The 11,121-nt window shown below is 40.0% G+C and overlaps 1 protein-coding gene across 3 annotated transcripts in view; it reads right to left on the bottom strand.

Annotated features, from left to right (window-relative positions):
* Positions 1 to 244: 244 nt before the first annotated feature.
* ALOX12 (arachidonate 12-lipoxygenase, 12S type) overlaps positions 245 to 11,121 on the bottom strand; it is a 158,788-nt gene continuing 147,911 nt past the window's right edge. For all 3 annotated transcript variants that reach the window (XM_086945910.1, XM_086945908.1, XM_086945909.1), the window contains exons 13-15: positions 9,937 to 10,037; positions 9,404 to 9,574; positions 245 to 8,426 (exon numbers count right to left, since the gene is read on the bottom strand). In XM_086945910.1, the coding sequence (XP_086802036.1) occupies positions 8,247 to 8,426; positions 9,404 to 9,574; positions 9,937 to 10,037 (452 nt within the window). In that variant the 3' untranslated portion in view covers positions 245 to 8,246. The remainder of the gene's footprint in view (positions 8,427 to 9,403; positions 9,575 to 9,936; positions 10,038 to 11,121) is intronic.

Raw genomic sequence — 11,121 nt, 5'->3', positions numbered from 1 at the left:
ACTCACACCCAGTCAAAAGATCTGGGTTTAATCCATCACCGTTCTTTAGCCCACTCTGCCACCCCAGTTCAGACATGGCTACATGCAAATCAGTCTGACCCTGTGCCTCATGGGAACAGTCCAGCCCAAACTGCCAAGCCATGCCTTCCCTGGACCGGAAACAAGCTTCCGAGGACCGGTTTCTGGCATTCCAGCCCCCTTTTGTACCATTGTTACAAATAACACACAACACATCTGGAAACTCTTCAGTCTAAAATGTGTTTAATGCATAATTGCAAGAAGCACAGCAAATAATAAAAAAACAATTCAGCTGGCCAGAGCTCGCCTTAGAAAGAGGGTCAGTTGAAGCATAACACTACAATACATGAAATTTAGGACAGCCCATATGTTTTCTCTCAATGCAAGCCTATGGAACCTAACCATGCGAAAGAAACTTGTTACTTTGAGCAAAAATGTATTTAATGAGCAGGTGGCACAGTATTCTTGAGGAAGCGCAAGGCATCATTGAGAGGATATCATTCATGAATACAATACTGAATTAATTTACTTCAATAATCAAACTTCCAGTGTCCAACACTGAAAACGAGGATATGCCTTGCAGAAATGTGTAAATGTACTAAGCTAAATACAAGTGCACCTGAGTCTACTAGGACCATGAAACTTAGCAATTATAACAGAGGATAAAGGACACTTCAAATCAATTAGAAACGACTTGCTTATTTAATTAAAAAAATATATTGGTACACACAGCGATATGCGGATATATAAAAACAACGTTGAAATACTTAGCCCACGTCGCTGTGAAAACACAGTCATAGATGTCTGTCAGTCGTTTAAGCGGCAAATTTTGGAACACAATGCTTCTGGACTGGAGGAGCACGGAAAATAATTCTTGTCTAAGGCAAGCCCTGAATACCTGTTCTTTTCTTAAAATGTCCTACACTGAGAACAGGTTGTTTAACAGCAAACAAGTTTTGTTGGTAGTCTGAGCTTAAAGAGGCACAGTGGTGTGAACGAGGAACTGGTGATACATTAAATAGGTTTTCATTATGGCAGAACCACAAATGGCCACTAGAGGGGTCTAGACTTAACTAATGGCATTGTTGCTAGGGGAAATTATATATTTGCAACCCAAGCAACAAAGTATAATTTTGACTCAGGAGTGGTCAGTTCTTTTCCAAGAAATAACTTACTTACCTGTAATCCTAGTCCTGTCATGATTGTTCCCTCTGAACCCATAAACAATAGACCAACTCCATGCATTTGTGGGGTCCATCGAACACACAATGTAATATGCATCAAAACATGCCTAGAATAGCAACATTTTCTAACTTTTTAACCCCTTTTTTATTTTTTATTTAAAAAATTGAACCACACCACAAACAGCCGGCAGGGGTCAGCACGTGTGAAAGGCAGGAAAGAAAAGTGAAACAGTTAGGCATAGATACATTTACATTTTAGGTAAGACTAAAAATATCTGTGGGTTATTGATAATTAGCAAAAATCCAGCACACTATCTGCCTTTTAGTGTTATCAGGGAACCCAAGATAAAGTAGAAAAGTGGTTCAGAGCTCTCTGCTAGTACAGTGTAGTCACTGAAGTGTAAGCATTTCCTGTAGAATACAAATTTGCTATTTTATTAATCTATTTGGGTAATGAAGGGAAGAATATATTCAACCTTCTGCTTAAATAAGTACAAGAAGAGGAGTCAAAAGAATTTGACATTGATGAAGAAGCGATAATGCATTTACAGAGTTGTTTTGTGTCACGGTGTCATTGTTGAAAGGCACAAATTGTGCCCTGGCTACCAACAAGCACAAGATCCCAAAGAAACAGATGTGGCAGGTTGGCAACTCTGTGTAAATTGGAGGTGAGTTGCCAGTTTGAGCATTTGGTGGAGCGAATGATCCACAACCCAAGTATAGTCCAATGTTCTGCCAAGAAATATGAGGAATGTCTACCAGCTGGTAGAAGCAACATTGGTGTAGGCAGAAATACCTAGAAATAGAGGCAGAGGATATACCAGCCATGGAAACAACAAATCATGTTCCAAATGTCGAAATAATGTAAAAGTATTTGACCTCTTGGACACTATGCAGAAATATACATCTACTTTAAACACTTGTAACAGGAAATGCTACATACCCTCTAACACTAGGTAGTGTCCTGCGGCTCTGTGTTTGCTTTATATTGCTCCGGAAGTGACAGAGCAGAGCCGCATATAAGCGCCACCACTACGCACTGTCAGTTTCTTTCGTGTCTCGTTCCATGCCCTCAGACATTGAGCACAAATGAATTGGTGGTACTCATGCGCATATCTCTAATTTGGGAGGTTTTTCAATTTTAAAAAGAGACCACTCCACAGATAGAGGAAGTGGGAGGGCAGGAAGGAATCTGCGATTAGATAGAGTATCTACCAGAAAGAGCCTTACTTAAAGTAAGTAACTTGTTCTTCTTAAGTATAGATCAAACAAGTTACTCCCCTTCGGAAAAACTCTGTCCGAATGCTACTTTAACTGCGGACTCTGCAAATTTAGAATCCATACCAATGCGTTCCCTCCCAAGGTGGAGGGTTTGTTGAGTGGACTGGGACGAAATTTCCTGCAGGACCTAATGGGCAAAATGCCCTTCCTGTCGAACCTGTCTGTCAAACCAGTAGTGCTTCATGAAAGTGGGCGTGATACCCACGTCACTGCCTGATATGTCAAGGACTGGCACCTCGTGTGCCAACGCACTGGTGGCATCCTTGGATCTGGTAGAAAGGGCCTTCAGTCATTCTGCACTGGGAATCTTAGAAATACAGTACCACTACAACCCTCAATCAAGGAACAATTGGATCTTTTGGACCTCTTTGCATACATTTATTTCTGGCTTTGATAACAAAGCATAAGTGCTCAAACAGTTGCTTAAAGAAGGAGAATATGTGTGGGATGAAGCCAGGCAGACATTTTTTATGGCTATGAAAGAATGTATTATATCAGCTAAGACACTTAAAATATACAGTCCTTCACTACAATGTATTATCTTGGTTGATGTATTCATGTATGGCATTGGGGGCCATGCCAGATTACAAAATTGAAAGGATCCAGGAACATACTGCTTCGTTTGAATTTCAGATGCTTAGCGGAGTGTCATTACTCGAGTAAAAACGTGGCCTTGGCTTGCAGGTGGTTGGTTGTGAAGTTCAAGCAGTTCATTTGGGAAATGTGTTTGCAGACAGACCAACTGACCCTGGGTATAGATCATGTTAAACATGAAAAACGGTAAATTTACAGTACGCGGACTGTGAAAGCTTCTAGCATTCATGAACACCAGTTTCTGGTGCAATACATTCTCAGGGGGCTGAATGTTCGTGACTACTTCTGATCTAGGTTTCCTGTGCCAGACAATGAAGCATGATGGTTGTATGGTGGCAGCACCTTACGAACCATGAGATGCCATCCAATTGTGAAAAAACATAAATGGGATAAGGTAGACAAAAAAAGAATGCGCCCTTTGTGCTTTAAGGGTGGCCCATTGAAACCATAGTGGTAAATAAAGGCCTAACTTTCTGTGGAGGACGGTGTGTTGTTTAGTGACTACAAAGTGGTTCCATCTGAAAGAATTAGACATAGATTAATGAACAATGCTCATTCTGGGCCTTTAGTTCACACAATGACTAAATGCCTCAAAGATTTTGGTGGTCAGATATGGGCACTAAACTAGACTTAACGATCAAATGTTTAGCAGGCACACATGTTCAGAGACTCCTGACTCCTATGATGCTCATTCACATACAAACAGAATCTTGGCACATATTAACCATTGGCTTTATGGCTAATAAGTGCCAACTAAAAATATATTCTAGCTTTGACAGATTATTAACACAATGTTTTGAGTGGTGATTTGTTGAACACCCCACTACCTTTGTGGTTATGACATTTATAGGAAAAACATTAATCGTAGATAAGTTTCCTCCCAAGATTATCAGTTACATTGGTGTACAATTCACCTCAGGGGCAATGAGTGGGTTTTGAAAATATCCACTACCCCCTCCCCACCCATCTCACTTATTTATACCACTGCTAGGTCGATGGTATTGCTGTTAGAATCAACTGTGCAATAAAGGAATGCATCCAGTAGACCACTACACATGGTACCAACATAGTAGAAGTCTTACTAGCACTCAGCCACACAGTGTGAACTAAAAAAACTACGAGTTCCATGATGACACATCTAATGTAGATGTGAAATGAACATATAGGATTTATTTTATGATAAAGCACCCATAAAAACAAAATTAACATAGCCTATTTAATACCCAGAACAAAAATAATATGATATGGTTCACTTGCGAAAGAAAAAATGCATACAAGTTGATGACTGTCAATTTCTTTCTGCCATTTCAAAAACAAATGAACTATAGGCCTGATTCATTTGTTGCCATTTAGACCGCCTTCCACGAGGGTGAGAGTATTTCACTCCCACCCCCTAGCGGAGGTCCAGACTACCAAATGAATAAATGTCCATCAGATGTCAGACATTTAATGCATTGACAGGAACCGCCATCAAGCAAGTTTTTTTTAACTTCATTGTAACTTTGCCAAACGGCTCCGTCAAACATGACAGAGCCGTAGAGCAAAGATTAAAAAAATTCTACATTGTTTACAAGAAAAAAAACACCAAAGTGGGATTTTGATTTTGAAAATAAAAAGAAAGCAATCAGAAAACACAAATAGTAGTGAAACTAACAATCAAATCTGAATTTCCAAAAAGTCCAATTCCAGACTGCATATATTCCATATCTTCTTTATTTCACATAAGTATAAAGGAAACAAGACTCCAGACGTTACACCTAACACGTTTCGTTCATCACATGTGATCTTCTTCTGGGCTGTAACATAATAAATACAAAACAAACATAAACGTAACCAGCAAAAGGAGAACATAAATGTATAAATGAGGAATAGGAAAAAGAGGAAAACGCCAAAATACAAAAAGTACGGATTAAGGACAGAAAGAAAAAAGAAATTAAATAAACAAAATATACAGCATAAATCTACTTCTCCCTACGCACAATCACAATTCAAAATCAAATTAAAAACATCCATGGCAACCAACATAGATGGTGCCCTTAAGCTTTGTTGTGCGGCTCAAGTGTTAAAACACCACCATAAACTCAACATCATAGATCATGATTCCATATTAAGGAAAGATTGCAATATCAAAGAGGTGAATCGTTTTGGAGGCCAATCATCACAAATTGTATATTAGACAATCATATGCCTAACTTATAATCAACATCACTAATACAATATTGACCAGAATAAAGTTTACTGTAGTCACAACGGTTGAAATAAATGAACAACAAAGGTGGGTAAAAAAAGAGAAAATGGTGACTGAGATTTATTAAAGGAGTGCAAAAGACATATTAAAAGAGGTCCCCCTCTGGATATTTTCAAAGGGGTATGTATTTATGGATGAAAGGGTGTTTTATTATGGACCGCGCGGATTGGTGTGATGTCTATAGTCGATTGTGTCTACATACGGTTATTGTTTGGTGGCATGTGGTGTTCATTTTCGGATACTATCATGGTAGCATCTCCATACAATATATATAGCATGTCATTTGGGTGTGTTATGTCCCACGGTTCTCCACTGGATTTAGGTTAAGTGTGTTGGTGTGATGCCTCTGCCTTTATATTTTTCGGTATTATGGTCTTTTTTGCTCTCCTGTTGGTTTTTTACATGTTTAATAATTTGTCGGTAGTTGTCAGAAATGTGGCCAGACTGTCCTGAACTGTGTTGCAAATATGTTCAATCTTTGCTAATGATCCTGTCCACGCATGAAGAAGGAATTTTTTCATGGTGGCTGGTGGAATTACAAAAATTAATGCACAATACATGGCTATGTAACATAAATGGTATGTAAGGAACAGGTTATTGTACATATAAATATGTGTGCGTTTGATGAATATAAACAAGAACTTTGGTGATCTTAGAGGAGGACTTTGAAATGTACGCACATTTTACTGCTATGAAAGATATCTTTTGTACTCATTTGATACATCTGGGTCACCATTTTCTCTCCTTTTTTCCACCTTCGTTATTAATATTTTCCAATCTTTGCGACTACAGTAAACCTTATACTGGTTAACATTGTATTAGTGATGTTGATTGTAAGTTAGGCATATGATTGGCTAATATACAATTTTGTGATGGTTGAACTCCAAAATGATTCACCTCTGAGTTTGTAATCTCTCCTGACTATGAAATCGTGATGTATGAGTTTGAGTTTATGGTGAAGTTTTAACGCTTGAGCCACACATCAAAGCTTAAGGGCACCATCTATGTTGATTGCTATGAATATTTTTTGTATGATTTTACATTGGGATTGTGCATTGAGTGTAATGGGTTTATAATGTATATTTCGAGGATTTCATTTGATTGATTTTTTCCTTATATAGTACATATTGTATTTGGGTGTTTTCCTTTTTTCCCTGTTTGTTATGTATACATTTATGTTCACCTGTCTATGGCTTATGTCTCGGTACCTATTGTATTTATTATGTTACAGTCCTGAAGAAGTTCCCATGTATTGAATGAAACATGTTGGCTGTTTGCTGTAACGTCTGGAGTCTGGTTTCTTTTCTATATATGTGAAAAAAAAAGACATGGAATGTATACAATCTGGAATTGAACTTTTTTAAATTCATAGATTTTTTGTTGCGCCACTGTTTGGGTTTTATGATAGTGTGGCCATAGGGCCATGCTTTCGAGCAGCAGGTGCCTATAGCAGGTGCATGTTCCAAGGATTACCATTTTATTAACCAAATATCTGGGCTAAGGGGCAGGTGCAGCATTTCCAAGAAGCTCGCTGCTCGGTGTTGCTATGTTTGTAAAGAAAAACACGTCCCACTTGCCATTGGACTTATCTCCCATGTTGAGGTGGGCCTTTTGCAGTTTTTACTGCAACTTACCGCCAGGCAGTGGAAATGGGCCTATATCCTCGACCCTCTAAATTAGATGGGCGGACATACAGGTCATCCTCCAACGGCCCTTAATCTGTCGGGTCATTGGAGGGGTCTAACCATGGCAGAGACAGAGAAGTCTCCACCATCTTCACCACTTTTCAATCTTTTAAACCACCGTAGCACTTTAAATCAGGCAGTGAACCAATATGTTTGATAGAAGGGTACTCCGTCGCCGTTGTAATGGAGTATCCTTTCCGCCAACATAGAAATGAGGCATTACGTTTGTAACAAGGAAGAGAAGTGGTAGCCACAAGCTATTACTGCTATTCTCCATAAACTAGGCAACCGTAAATTATACTTGAGTGATACTCCTGTGGGCTTGCATGCATCCGAGGGTGAAATATACCAAGATAGGAGGTCAGACTATGCAATGGGACCTAGGGCATGCTCCAAAACTATTAGGAAATATAACGGCAAAGGTGCTGCCACGTTGGGGAAATTAAGTAACATGGAAATGCTGAGGTTGAAGTATACATGTGAGTTGCAATCTAGCAGTGCTCAGAGGTTGACTCTATTATGACCACAGACTGCATTCATTCCCAAGGCTAAAAGCATTAGTAAATCCCCTTGGGGCCATTTCTGGGTCAGAAGTTGGTTGAAGTTGGACGCCCATGGGCAATCGCATGCTTTATAAATCACAAATCAAATCAAAATCAAATCAATCCTTCAACATAATAAGCACGAAGATTTTGCGTTGTGTGATGTAAATGGCAGAAACAGGACTCAGCTTAGAGTGAGAAGAAATCAAATGAGGACAACATAGCTCTCATTAAAGAAATAGTTAGATTAACAGCAGAGGGTTATGGTCCAAAGTTAAAAGTCAAAACTATTTATTGAACTTAGCTATACATAGTGTATGTAACTTCTATCCAGGGCAAGGCGTAGGCACAAAAGTCTGATTTGCACAAAGGTCCACTTGTGGATGGGAAGCTCACACAAAGGTCTCTCTGTGTGTTGGCCTTATACAATGTCTCCTCCTGACTAAGTGGCTTAAACAACGGTCATCACCTGGCGAGGGGCTTACATAAGGGTCACCACCTGGAGACAGGCCTACAATTTGGGTTTCCGTCTGGTGAGGTACTTACACTTTGGTTGCCACTCTTGAAAATGCTTACACAAGAGTTTTCATCTGGGGAGGGTCTTACATGAATGTCTTCATCTGGGAAGAAGCTTGCATGAGAGTATTTCTCCGCACAGAGATGTCACACTTTGATGACAGCGGTCACAGTGTCCTTAGATGGTGATGCTGTTCTCAACATTGCTGGGCTTCAAGTACTCATACTTCAGCTCTAGATTATGGTTCCGTTTGTCAATTTCTTGTTCCGCAAGCTCCAGTTCAGAATGAAACTTCTGGATCAGATCTTTTACTTCTTTCTCTGTAAAGTATAGATCCTCATCGTGACCAAGTGGTATCTGGAGAAAAAAGAAAAGGAGAAGAACTAATTACCACTGCACATGAACTTTCAATGCCCTCGTGCTCTCGGCAGGCCGGGCGGATGGGAGGATACAGAGGGCACACCAAGATCTCTGGTACAAATGTGTCTGCAATAAATAATGGTCAACAAAGCTTTTGAGGGTCAGTGCAACACCATGAGTTTTGAAGGTTTAGCTCTAACCTTAAGCATGCTCTGGTCTTCAAATGTGTTTGCAGTATGACTAACGTTACATGTTGTCTCCAATTCTGCAGTATTAGTTTGCCTTTTCTTTTAATTTCGGGTGGGATTAAACCAAGAGTAGGTCTACAGTAGACTTAATGGATATCCATGGAGGATAAATGTGCATATAGTGAATATAAATGGAATATACATACTCAGTGGTTATCCTGAAAGTCTTGTATCTATTTTGGACATTCTTGGCTGAGATCCAGCCTAACAAAGTAGCACGTACACTTGGGACTCGCTGGACTGGGAAGCAAAGAAAGACCCGCAGAGGCGCTACCCTACTTGCATAATCAGTTACTGTAGATTTGCATTCATAAAAGTTAAGTGCATGTGTATCTAGGGGTTTTTCTTTTGTAACACATATAAACAGCTGTATTAGTACACGGACTAGAGTTGCATCATACTATAAATACATGTTCAGGGATTAACAGTATTTCACTATGTGAATTATTCTGCATGGAATGTCGTCACTGTGGTTTTATGCACAGTAATATATTAATAATAGAGTTTTGTATTTTCTCTGGACTACATAATTGCTTATAATGGATGCATATGATAACAAATTATCTTAAGTCACATTTAATTGCCTGTCGTGAACCATAACTGTTTCATAATGGATTTTAACTGAGGTCAGAGAGTCACTGGCCTAGAAGTCTGCCTTTTATACGTGGTGTATTTTTGGGGAGTTTGCCCACCTCTTCTCCTCTCCATCTTGCCCTCACAACTCACCATGTCTGGTTGTGTGCGCCCCAAGTGCCACGTGATTGCCATCTGGATACAGGACTGACGAGTGTCTGGTAGCGATTCCATGATGTAATCCATGGTCACCTTCCCCTTGCAGGACGGTGGTGGCTGGCGCATGGAGCAGGGCATGTTCGGCACCCATGCACACCAGTCAAACTGCAAATAGAAAATCAGCTCACATGGAAGTTGATGGATGGATATATTAAGCCCTGCACCTACCCGTATTACAAATGATCAATACTACCTTAAACCCACAATTAGCAGATCTTCACCTTCCATAACAAGGGTGAATCTGCACTTCCCTCCCCCACAAGGTTGGAAGTAATCTATATTACAGTGAAGCAGTTTCATATTTTGCCATCCTTTTTCCAAGCCAGATCACCGGACTACTAATATTTGGTGACTGTAGTATTAAAAAAATAATCTAACCCTAGTTGGCCTAGTGCTAGGACAAAACATGGTCTTCTGTGATGTTAAATCTAGGTCTGCCAAGTAACGGTGAAAGAATTTCTAGGTACCTGTCCTTGGTTGAGTGCCGCATGCTGAGCCGAGCATGTGTAGATCCCCATTGTAAGGAACTTGGTGAGTTCATCCTTCGACTGGAAAGAGGAAGGGACACCTAGAGCAGCACAGACAATAAATTAACAGGGCCAATTAAAAAGCAGTCGGTGGGACAAGAGCCTTGATTTAGTAAGATTTCTTTGATTTCTGGCATATCACTTTTCCTTTCTCCCCACCCCACTCCCACAGGAGTCGGGGACACCTCTGTGACATGTGCCATGTATAAATAATGCTCATATGGGACTCAGTGAGCTGACTTTCTTAACAGTCTGACGTCTGCAGTATCTCCTGGGTCTCCAAGTATCCCTTGCAGTTTCATTCTTGGAAACCATTGCTGATTATCTTGCTCAACACAGTGGACACAAGTTCATATGTGTGCAGCTAGTCACTGTGATGGCAGGTTGTGACATGCTAATGGGTATTGACCTCTGGTCGTTTGGAAAGTCTTTCTCTGCCTAGAAATCCCTCTTTGTGACTTGGCGTCAGACTAAGGGCTTGATTTTGAGTTTTGTATTGTGTCACTCTGTCACAAACATGACGGATATCCCACCAGCCTTATTAAAAGAGCATTAAATCCTAAAGCACTTTTAATAAGGTGGACGGTATATCCATCATGTTTGTGACAGAATACCATCCGTCACACTCTAAATCAGGCCCCAAGCGAGGGTTACACTAAAATTAAATTTTAGTTGCTTACAGTCTCCAGGTTGCCTCTCCTTCTCTCTCAATTAACTTCTTCTGGTGTGTATTTTGGTACCTTTTGTCAATGTTTTCAGACTGGTGCATGGTGAGTCCAACCTTTTTCTCCTATTCTTCCGTTAACAGGGTGACATGGCATCGTGTAAGCAATGAAGGCATGTATATCTTTTAGTGGAGAATCTTTAGTAGATAAAAATGCCTTAAACCATGAAAATACCAGCCTTAATGTTACCTCCCTAGAGAACCTGTACCACGACCGCTCTAAAAGGGTTTTCATACTATCCGAAATAAATGCAGCGCATATCAACATCTTCATGGCTTGGCCTGGAGACGAACAGTTGCATCATGTGCTCTTTAATTTGCTCAGAGCTTTAGACATCCACCTGAAGTTCATAACACTGACTTGATAAACAGTTCTACTAAAGTCTACCATGATTTCATGC

This window comes from Lissotriton vulgaris, chromosome 12 (assembly GCF_964263255.1).
Source record: "Lissotriton vulgaris chromosome 12, aLisVul1.2, whole genome shotgun sequence".
In the NCBI taxonomy this organism is placed as follows: domain Eukaryota; kingdom Metazoa; phylum Chordata; class Amphibia; order Caudata; family Salamandridae; genus Lissotriton; species Lissotriton vulgaris.
The sequence above is the reverse complement of the archived record's forward strand: the minus strand, read 5'-3'. Positions and strand labels throughout refer to the sequence as shown.